The sequence below is a fragment of the Geotrypetes seraphini genome, chromosome 4, assembly GCF_902459505.1.
Source record: "Geotrypetes seraphini chromosome 4, aGeoSer1.1, whole genome shotgun sequence".
NCBI lineage: Eukaryota > Metazoa > Chordata > Amphibia > Gymnophiona > Dermophiidae > Geotrypetes > Geotrypetes seraphini.
Window position 1 is genome coordinate 224,820,579 of NC_047087.1, and position 12,016 is coordinate 224,832,594.

Genomic DNA, 12,016 nt, shown 5'->3' on the forward strand with positions numbered 1-12,016 from the left:
AACCCAAAATATTCAGTACTTGACTGAGCTGACAGGAATCCCTAAGCCCTGCAAGCTGAAGACCTTTCAAACAGCCAGCACTCATCCAAGCAGTAGCCACTGGCAGCCTCCCCCGATTGTTGCTACTGCTGGCAGGTTGCGCATACTCAGTATTTGCGCAGGCGTAAAAACTGAACATGTGTGGTAGGGCTGGTTCAACATCAACTTGAGGAGAGTGCAGCTGCTGCTGTTTGGAAGAGTGCTCATGTAGTAAATCTAGGCTGAAGATAAAATAAATGATTGCAAATAATTTGCCACTTGATATTTCTGGCTACTTGGCTTGATGGCTTTCCATACAAATGAACTTACCCAATGCTTGATTGGCAGATTTATTAAACAAGCTCTGAATTTAATATACATCTGTTATCGGGGATAAATGTACTTGCTAATATGTTTCATGCAATTTGTTTTAATATTTATGGCCTCATCTCAATTACATACATTAGCAACTATCTGAGAATCGTCCAAAACGCTACAGTCCGTCTCATTTATGACCTCAAGAAATCAGACCATGTAAGCCCATATTACAAAAAACTACACTGGCTGCCTGTGGAAGCAAGGGTCATTTTTAAGTTTGTTTGCCTTGCTTCAAAACCATGACAGGTTCATCCCCAACCTATCTGTTTCACCAATTCGAATTCCCAGGCACAACTAATACACGCAGTACCTACTTGTTCGCTTTTCCATCCCTAAAGGGCTGCACCTACAAGAGATATCTCGATAGAACATTATCTTTCCAAGCAGGCAAATGGAACAAATGTTTAACCCACTTCACTTTCGTACCAAACGTTTAGGAAGTCAATAAAAACTTATCTCTTTGACAAATTTCTCTGACCCCACTTCAACCTGATGTACTTCCAAAACACTTCTAGATAAACCTTACTAAACTTAACATGCCAATGTAATTTCAAAAGTTCCCTGCAATGTCGCTGTCTGTATACAGTCTCTTCCCTTGTAAACTGCTTAGAACTGTTTGTGGTATGGCAGTATATAAAAATAGTTATTATTATTATTATTTTGGGCCTGATCTCAGCAACACTGTGTACGCAGAAGGTATGATCTATATGCCAGAGAGACTCATTAGGTTTACATAATTTTTTTTAACATTTCTAAACACTGTAACTTATATAAGAGAGTGACTTATAGTCTGGAAAATATGTTATTTGCCTCCTATTAAAGCTGCTGTAGTCATATACATTTCAAATGTCTGAAAATTGCTCCAGCCAAGTTTATAAAAGTATAATTCTTGAGAAATAAAAATGTTAATATTGGGTAATCTCTATGCCATTTACAGAATTCTGGAAATACACTTATCAACTTTTGGGATAAATAGATGTCATGGTGAAATGTGTCTGAAAGGAAGAGGTACAGCATTTTTGCCCTAGATCTGAGGTCAAATGAAGATTAGGCCAAAGAGTCTTATCCAAGCCCTGAGGGAAAGGGATGGCATCTTCAGTCACAGTCAAGGTTCTGTAGGGGTCTGAGAGGTAGAAGTAATTCTGCAGAAAGGAGAAAAAGACTACTGTAAAGGGAGGAGGAGAGGAGAGTAAAAGGACTGAGGGGGAAAGGAGAGAGAGTAAAATAGATGCAGAGAGAACTACAGTTGTCAGAAAAAAAGAGGTTAAGAATGGAGAATGAATGAAGAGTGAGAATTTGGAGGGGCTTAACTCACTAGGCAAGAAATGGAACTACCATGTACCCAGATCCTCTAAAGAATAAAATAAAATGCATTATTGCAGACAGGATTATCTGGAGCCTGCATTTTGATCTCTGAAAATAAGTTCTGGGGGAATTTTGATTCTTTGGTAATGTTTTGTTATAAGAACTACATCACTGTTCGCCCAATAACTACTGAAAGAAAATAGTGTGACATTTATTCTCTGTTATCCCTTCTCATGATATTGGCTATCAGTGGTTGTGAGCAGGGAGTTTACAATCCATTGCCAATTCACTTTATTGAATTAGATGATTAAACATATATGTCATAAAATATATCCCTACAAGATCTGGAATAATTATATACTAAGTGACCATTAACAGCATACACATTTAAGATACTTATAAAGCAAGCATTCATCTTTTGATTAATATCTCATTTGGCTTAAAGGATCTATTATTCTGCTTACCAGAAGGTAATGGTAAGACCCAGTTAATGAAAGGCAAAGGCTATTAGTCACATTTCTCATGTCACTGTCAAGAGGACTTCGGCTTTTAGAAAATGGAATTTAGAAAGAAACAAGTGGGGAAACATACAGAGTATAATTCATAGAATTCTTTCCAACCTTTCTCAGTGCATAGAGTATGTACATCTTTACCTCTGTGCTTCTAACCTGGAGGGGAGAAGGAAGGGGGGGAGCAATTGGGGTGATACCCAAACACGCCTTTGGTTTGGAAAGAATAGACAGCAAAACAAAGGGAATCATCAACAGCCAAAGAAAGTAGTCTGCCACAAGATGATGTTGTAAGTACAGTGGTACCTCGGTTTACAGTGCACCGGTTTGCGAGTGTTTTGCAAGACGAGCAAAACATTAGCAAAATTGGTGCCTTGCAAACCGAGCTTGCCTCGATGTACGAGCACCCTCCCGCTCGCATCGCCCCCTCCGCCGCGATCCGACATCCTCCCCGTACCCATCACCCACCCAAACACATCACTTACCCCCCATCGGGCACCGGCACCAACGCACAAGACATGCCGCTGCCCGAAGATCTGTCATCCTTTTTGCTGGGCCTTGAGCATCTGCGCATGCTCAAGGCCTTAGTTCCTGCTCTCTCCGAGATTCTTGGAGATCTTGAGAATCTCGGAGAGAGCAGCAGCTAAGGCCTTGAGCATGCGCAGATGCTCAAGGCCCGCAAAAAGGATGACAGATCTTCCAGCACCGGCACCAGCATGTCCTGTGCGTTGGTGCCGGGTGCCAGATGGGGGGTAAGTGATGTGTTCGGGTGGGTGATGGGTGCGGGGAGGATGTCGGATCGTGGCGGGGGAGCAATACGAGCTGGGAGGGGATGGCAGATCATGCAGGGAGGGGCCTTCGTGAGCCGGGGGGGGAGCAATGCCAGTTCTCGGGGGGGGGGGGGGGGGTAGAGCAGTGCCACTGGCCTCGGGGGGGGGGGAACGAATCAAGCGAGTTTCCCTTACTTTCTATGGGGAAACTCACTTTGATATACGAGTAATTTGGTTTACGAGCATGCTTCTGGAACGAATTATGCTCGTAAACCAAGGTACCACTGTACATTTTAATGAAGGAGTTAACATGGCCCATGTTTCAGCATGTTACCTGTGTTGAGATCTGCTTGAAAATTGTATAAATTATTATCCCAGGACAAGCAGGCAGCATATTCTCACATGTGGGTGATGTCATCCATGGAGCCTCGATGTGGACAGCTGCAAAAGCACTGTTGCACTTTAAGAACTTAAGAAAGTTCACGACTGACCGCACCATGCATGTGCACATCTCCTCAGTTTTCAATTTTCTGCAGAGCTACAAAGTCGTGTGTGAAACGTTCTCTGTTTTATTTTTGCCTTCCCACTCGCAAAATTTCAGATTTTTTCTTAATTTGTTTTTCTTTTCTACTTAATCGTTAAAAAAATAAAAATAAAAGGTTATTTTTAGCCGTTTATGATGGCAGGGCCTTTGCCTCCACCTCAGCCCTCGGGTTTCGATTTGGCTAAGGCGGTCTTCCCTCCCATGTCCCGCCCATTAACTGGCTTTGAAAAGTGTGGCAGGTGCCAGCGCACTATTTCCTTAACTGATCCCCACAAGTGGTGTATCCAGTGCCTGGGCCTAGACCACCGCATAGAGCCTTGTTTATGATGCTTGGCGCTTCAGAAGCATTCCATTAAAAGTCGCCTTATCCAACAAAAACTACTTTTCAGTACCATGGATGCATCACAGTTACCTTCGACTCCGTCCAAGCCCTCGACATCAAAGGCATCACCATCTTCTGAGGTGCCTCCCTCCATGTTGGTGTCGCAGACTATAGCTCCATCAGGTAAGCCAACTAAGAAGTCTCAGGCCACTAAGGTACAGAGTCTAGTCGTACCTGCTCGCTTCAACTTCGAAGGGTGCATCTTCATCCACGTCATCCTTTCGGTGCAGGCCTTTAAATTGGAGTTTGGGATTATGTTCCAAATGATCACTGAATAGGCTTCAAAGAAACCAAAAAAATATTACCAATACAATGAAAAACTCAAGTAGAATAATTGGTAAAAATAAAACCCTTTGATTCCCAACGAAGGATGACACCTGCAGTTTAAATTTAAAATTTAAAACATCCAGATAAGGGGATTTCAGTACGGGCTCAATTATCCCTTCGAATCACCAAAAGCCCTGACCAAAGGTCTAAATAAACCCTGCCCCATACATCATCTTTTCCCTTATTTCAAAACACTTTCCTGGTGCAGATGAATAAATATATAAATATAAAGTGCAGGTGTACATTCAAAGAAGGAAGAAAAAGGAGATATAAGATGTGCTTGAAATCCCCAGAAAAATCAGTAACGAATAAAAATCAATCAGTCATAAAACGGTGAAAGTCACAGTTGGATATCAAACCACTAAGATACAATTCAACTTAGCTGGATTCTCTCAAGTTCATGTCGCCACTATGTCTCCACTCGACAAGGCCCTGTTTCAAAATCTTCGTCAGGAGTGGGGAATACTGGAGGGATGAGAGAACTAGTCTATTAGTTAAGAGCAAGTATACAATCCTGCTCCGCTGACAACAACATAATCACACTGGAACTGGAGGCGAGAAAACAATGGTGTCAGAGGAATTCAAAGATGCTCTGGAGCCCTGCCAACAGCAGCATACTCAAAAAGGTAATAATGAATGTCTGACGTAAAAACTCACAGCTGAAAGATATAAAACATATATACGGGGCTGGAACTTGAGAGGATCCAGCTAAGTTGAATTGTATTTTAGCGGTTTGATATCTAACTGTGACTTTCACCATTTATGATTGATTGATTTTTATTCGTCACTGATTTTTCTGGGGATTTCAAGCACATCTTATATCTCCTTTTTCTTCCTTTTTTGAATGTACACCTTTATCTTATATTTATTCATCTGCACCAGAAAAGTGTTCTGAAATAAGGGAAAAGATGATGTACGGGGCAGGGTTTATTTAGACCTGTGGTCTGGTACTAGTCACCCATGAATACCTGCCCGGGACTTTTGGTGATTCGAAGGGATAATTGAGCCCGTACTGAAATCCCCTTATCTGGATGCTTTAAATCTTAAATTTAAATTTAAACTGCAGGTGTAATCCTTCATTGGGAGTCAAAGGGTTTTTTTTTTTTTTTTAACCAAATGATCACTCCCATGTCAGTTCCTCCAGTACCAGCCCAGCATGAGCGTTGCTTCATGCGAGATGCAGGTACTACCACTGCCTCATCAGTATCATCTTCTCGGAACCGATCATCGTCATCGAGCCATGCTTCTAGACACCATTCCTCAAGACACCAGTCTCCTTCCCCGAAGGTTTGCTCCTCAAGGCACCGATCTCCTTCCCCGAAGGATTGCTCCTCAAGGCACCGATCTCCTTCCCCGAAGGATTGCACCTCAAGGCACCGATCTCTTTCCCTGAAGGATCGCTCCTCAAGGCACCAATCTCCTTCCCCGAAGCATCGCTCCTCAAGGCACTGATCTCCTTCCCCGAAGCATCGCTCCTCAAGGCACCGATCTCCTTACCCGAAGCATCGCTCCTCAAGGCACCGATCTCCTTTAGGCTGTTTGTTTCTTGCTTGAGTTGTATTTTATTGAATTCATTGTTACTCTCGGAGGCCTGTTCATGTTTTAACTACATTACTGTTTACTCATTGTTTTAATTTCATCTGAGCAGATCAGAGACTTGTTTTTAGGGAATTCCCCATATCCTTCCTTTTCCTGTCTTCTGTAGGGCTGTTGCCAGCTTTGGTATGAACTGAAGGAGCAGCAGAGACTTTAAGAAGGAGGAGGAATTGAAAAGCTGTGATTGACCCCTTCTACAACATGCTTGTGAACACAGATGGATAACCCCTATAGTTCAGCATACCATCCCTATCTACTGGAAAAGATATTATCAAAGTAAGAACCTAATCTCTTTTTACAATGATTTTGGTACCAGTGCTTGAATAAATAAATGGAATGTTTCCGTCCAAATTGTTATATGATCCACATTATATCTATAGGAGTTCATCTTCATAGTGATGTGCATCATATCACAGAGCTACAAACAATAGCATGTAAGCTGGTTTCGTTTGAAAGTGTTATCCGACATACAGAATAATGAAAAGTTACTGTTACTGTTTTTATATTGCTGCCAATAATTTTCATAAAATTTCATTTTTCTCCTTTCAGATTAATGGGATTGCACTAGATAACAAATCACTGACAGAATGTGAAGCTTTATTAAAAAACTGTAGGGATTCACTTAGTATCTCATTGATGAAGGTAAGTGGGAGAAGCATGCTGACTTCCCTTATTCTGTTTTGCAGTACAGTAAAATATCAGTTAACCGGTACTCTGTTAACCGACACTCCAACCCAACTGGCAAAAAAAATCACCGGTGGGAAAAAAAAGTCCCCCAAAATGGCAGTGGTTCTGAGCCGCGAACCCCCGTCCCTTAAGCCTTAAAGTAGTAGAAATGATGGCAGTCCTGAGTTGAAAACCCCACCTCCCTCCCGACCCGAAGCAACCAGGAAAGAGAAGCTAAAAACCACATGAGGGAAGGAGAGATAGAAGGGAAGAAGACAGAGATGCCAGACCATGAGGGGAGCGGAGGGAAGAAGATGGGTGCCAAACCAATGGGGGGTGGGGAGGGAGAGGTGGAAGGGAGAGGCAGATAGTGGTTGGAAGGAAGAGAATGACGAGAAGATGAGGAAAGCAGAAACCAGACAGCAAAGGTAGAAAAAAAATTTATATTTCTTTTCTTTTTTTTGCTTTAGGATAAAGTGATATTGTTTTAGGATAAAGTAGTATTGTAGTTGTGTTCAGTATAAAACTATTCGAGACCTGTGTGGATGGAATCAGATGGTTTGCAGGGACGAGGACAAATTTTTTTCCCCATGTCATACTCTACTGCACAGCCCTGCAACTTTTACATGGGCCTAGCCCTTGCCCTGAAAACATTATCTTAAAATTTAGTAGTGCCATTCTCTGAGCCAGCGTGTTGGGAGGACTGATATCTGGGGGAGGGGGTGATAAAGTGATGCTGGGCCCACAGGGGGGGCAGAGAAAGGAAGGGATACTGGTATTAGAGGGGAAAGGGCAAGTTCAGTTGTAAGCAGCTCCTACCATTTAGAGGTCTTGAGTATTTTGCCCAGCTCACTCAATGGTAGCTAAGCTCCTGCCTAAGAGGGCATATGAGACCTCAGCAGAGTATGAATGGGAAACCTTCCTCGCTTCCCTACTGCTTCTGCTTCTCCAGATGAACAGCAGCAGCAAAACATTCTGAAGCAGTCTCAGAGCTACAGTCTCCATGCATGTGCTGTCAACTCTGCTGATCCCCTGCCTCAGAACAGGAAATTGACATCTGAAGGGGTGAGGATCTGGCAGTGCCAATGGTATGCTAATAGAGACTGCATTTCCAAGACTGCTTTAGGTTATTTAGGCAATGTTGCTGCTGATCTTGAGAAGCAGCAATGTGTGTGAAAAGGGAGGGAACAAAGTTATGAGGATAGATCAGGAGGGAAGAGAGTTGGATTTAGTGGATCATGATCTACTGTTAAACTGCTTGGACTCAATTGGGATCAGTGGTAAGGTACAAAATTGGTTCAGAAGGTTCTTAGAACAAAGAACATATAAAGTGTTTTCTGATGAGAAATATTCTCCCTCTTGGAGGAACTCATGCGGAGTACTGCAGGGCTCTCCTTTATCCCCAACGTTGTTTAATGTCTATTTAGTGTCCCTGGCGCATTTACTCCAAAGTCTAGAAGTAATGTTTTATATTTATGCAGATGACATCTCTATATTGCTACCTTGTAAGAACATCTCAAATGAATTGATTACTCAAATTTCTATAATCTTAGAAAAGGTAGAATTATGGATGCTACAGGTTAGTTTTGAAGCTTAATCCTGAAAAAACAAGGTGTTTTTTTTTTGGCAAGCCCTAATGAGAAAATTCAAGAAAAAAGTATCTAACTGAAGGGCTAAAATTTCGAGATAGCGTCTAATTTGAAAATTCTGGGGGTTACTTTGGATCGCACATTAACTTTTAGGAAACATACAGATTTATTAATTTAAAAAAGTTATGTGCTTTTATGGAAATTAAGAACCATTAAAAAGTTTTTTGACAGCAAATCTTTTCGGTTACTGGTTCAATCTGTTGTATTATCAACTTTAGACTATTGTAATATAATTTATTTGGAGTTACCTAAAAAGATTATATTAAGACTTCGGTTGGTGCAAAATGCTGCAGTTCGCCTGATTTTTAATGTTAGTCCTTTTTATACCAAGTTGCATTGGTTGCCTTTTGGGGCCAGAGTGCTTTTTAAGTTCAGATGCATTTGTTATAAGGTGCTTTTTGGATTATCTCCCTCATATTTGTCCCCCTATCTGAAACTTTCTTATTCAACAAAAGGAACTAGAAATTCTGGAAAGTTCATCTTCCCTACTCCAAAGGCCTGTTGTTTTAAGACCCTTTTTAGACAGGACTTTGGAGTATCAAGCTGGGAAGATGAACTCCTGTCTAAGTCCAATGATTGTTCAATCTAATTCTTACTTCACATTTAGGAAATCATTAAAGACCAATTTATTTGGCAAATAAGAATATTAATTTTGATATATTTAAATGAGGTCTTTTGTTTCTATTCTTATTGTCATAGTGTGTTTTAATTTTTTAATAATTTCTAACATTGTACTTGAATGTTTTTAACAATTGTATTACTTTTATATTGTACATAGATAGTGTGTTCTATGAAACTGTACCATGTACTGAAATGTCTCAGTATTCTCCTGTTGTGAACCACCCAGAACTACTGATCGGGCGGTATACAAGAAAATAAATTATTATTATTATTATGGAAGGATAAAGTAGAAAGAGAAAAAAGTGAGATCCTAGATGGAAGGAGAAGGATTGAGAGAGACAAGCAAGCACAGTATCTTACATAGGCTTATGAAGTCTGCCTCCCTAGTTAAGTGCATTGTAAGGCACTGAAATTGCACTGCATTGCGGTGACAAACACAGCTGACACAGATGAGCAATAGACTATGCCAGAAAGCTGTAAGCATATTACCTCTAGATTTTTATCCCAGGCTGTCAAACATCACCCCTATGTGATGACTGTAATCTGATGTCTTGTCATCGTACTCCCCCTTTTACTTTTACAGCTAAGCAAATTTACCTTATAGTTGATTGAAAAAAACTTTATTGGGTTCCAGCCAGTACACATTTGATCTGAATGGAATAGCTGTTCCATTATTCAGTTCACAAACTTTAATTACCACATAGAAGTCAGTAATGCATGAAATATTGGGGTCAGTCTTGTCAATTGGCATTCTTATGAAATTAATAAAAGACTATTATTTTTGGAAAATCTGTTTGCATTCCATCTTAACTTGTTTTTAGTTGGTAGCAATAAATATAAAGCAAAGTAATCATAGTTTTGAAATTGAATTTTTAAAGGAAACTAACAGATTACATACATCAGTAAGCATAACCCATGACCATTAATTCGTATATTGAAGACTGGGGCTTTGCTGAATGAAAAATGGATGCTGTCATAATCTCTAACATGGTGTATGTGTTCTCCCCTTGCCTTCGTAGGTATTTCTTCCAAGTTCCTCTTGGAGTGGTCAGAACATATTTGAAAATCTGAAAGATTCAGAAAAGATGTCAAACTGCAGGGTCCATTCAGCTGAAATACAAACTCAAAATAAGAAGAATTTGAAGCACAACAGCTCAACACAGACAGATATATTTTGTCCAGACATTCTGGATCTAAAAAAAGAACAGAGAGAACAGGAAAATAGTTCTCTCTATGACCACAGACCCTTTTCTAGCAGCTCTTTGCATGCAGTTACTCATAGGACGTTACAGCACAGGTATCACAGTAACTCAGAGCACAGCCTCACTTCTTTCAGTCCAACTATTTATGACGATCCAGGGTATGGAATGGTAGACCTGGCAAGTAGGAAAATGCCATTTGAAACATCTACATCTGATTGCATAATGGTGACAGAAGCACTGGACAAAGAGCATGTGGCTAAACACAGTGGTGGAACGTGGCCTAAAGTCATGACCAGTGTGTCAATGCCAGAAACTGAGAAATTCAGTGTCTATAAAAAATCAAAACAAAGGAGTTCAATCTTTGACCCAGACACTTTCAAAAGGCCCCAGACACCTCCCAAATTGGATTATCTCTCTTCTAATCAGTTAGGTCATTTGCCTCAGTCCCCCAAAGCTGATAGGGCTTCTACACCTCCAACTCCTCCAAAACGAAGTGACTCTTTTAAATTTAAGCATAAACAGCAAGCTAGCTCTGCATCAGACTGTACTGTAACAACTGGGTCACCTCCTACCAGCCCAACTGCAATTCAGCCCCCAAATTCCAGGGCACTCAAACAGGATCCCACTCATAAAGGACGCAGCAGGAATGCAGTACATTATTATCAGGAAGAAGGGATGAACTGTACTTTGCTATCGTCCAGGAAATCTTGTGAAGAGGACATTGATTTTCAGAGAGTTGAAGAGCCAGAGGTGAAAAGACCAAGACCCAAATCTGCTCCTGCTATGAGGCACAAACTAACCCCTGTGACTATTCCTAATCCACCACTTCAGGTAGAACTTCAGTGTGTACTGTCTTTTAATATTGAAGTCGCAGTAGTGTAAAAGGAAGAAAGTAAAATTATTGGAAATAGTTGTTAATAGCTGAAGTTTATAATACCTCTAGGAACCAATATGTATACATATACTATATCTAATCTAATCTGCCATTTGTGAGTCGCACATACCTATACAGGCTGAAGGCAACAGATCAAAGAGGAAGTGGAAAGTAGTAGGGGAAGGGGGCATGGAGAAGCAAGAGGAGGGACTTAGAAGTAGGGGGTGCTATACAGAAACTAAGACAGTTAATTGTCAAAGAGGCGAGTCTTCAGGTTTTTTCTGAATGTGGTGTAGTTTGTCTCTTTCCTGGTAGGTCATTCCAGGTTTTTATACCCAGATAAGTTAGCATAGAGCAGGGGTGTCCAATGTCGGTCCTCGAGGGCCGCAGTCCAGTCGGGTTTTCAAGATTTCCCCAATGAATTTTCATGAGATCTATTTGCATGCACTGCTTTCATTGTATGCTAATAGCTCTCATGCATATTCATTGGGGAAATCCTGAAAACCCGACTGGATTGCAGCCCTCGAGGACCGACATTGGACACCCCTGGCATAGAGTTAGCAAATTCACTTGTAGTGGAGGGATTTTGTGGATGGCAGGTTTAGTTGGATTCTGTTAAGGATTCTTTTTGATGTCGACCAAACAGTAGAGAATAGTTGGAAGAGAGGGGCTGCTGAGTTTCCGTTAGGAATCTGGTATAGAATATATGATGGTATAGGATACATGATGATTTGAAAATTATTCGGGATGATATTGGGAGCCAATGTAGTTGCCTGATGAAGGTTGTGATTGAATCATATTTCTTTAATTTGTAGATTAATCTAACGGCTGTGTTCTGGATGAGTTGCAGTTTGTGGATAAGAGTAGTATTGATGCCAAGGTAGGCGGAGTTGCAATAGTCCAGTTGAGGTAGGACCATCATCTGAACAATCAAAGCAAAATGGTGTGGGTGGAAGTATGATCTTGTGAGTCGCAGTTGACGCATAGTGTATATGGTCTTTTTTTAATCAGTAGTGTGCACAAAATAGTTTGATTAATGTAGATTCTAATGCAATGTGACTAGTGGTCCTGAACCATATAGTTTTGCATCTGAACCCGCAAATTGCTATTAAAAAAATTTCTATACCATTTTTGATCAAAACGGTATACAAAACTGTTACATACATAAGATTTTA

The 12,016-nt window shown here is 40.8% G+C and overlaps 1 protein-coding gene across 6 annotated transcripts in view; it reads left to right on the plus strand.

Moving 5' to 3' along the window:
* DLG5 (discs large MAGUK scaffold protein 5) overlaps nucleotides 1-12,016 on the plus strand; it is a 305,150-nt gene that overhangs the window by 140,169 nt on the left and 152,965 nt on the right. For all 6 annotated transcript variants that reach the window (XM_033940910.1, XM_033940911.1, XM_033940908.1 and 3 more), the window contains 2 exons: nucleotides 6,379-6,471; nucleotides 9,785-10,798. In XM_033940910.1, coding sequence (XP_033796801.1) covers nucleotides 6,379-6,471; nucleotides 9,785-10,798 — 1,107 coding nt within the window. The remainder of the gene's footprint in view (nucleotides 1-6,378; nucleotides 6,472-9,784; nucleotides 10,799-12,016) is intronic.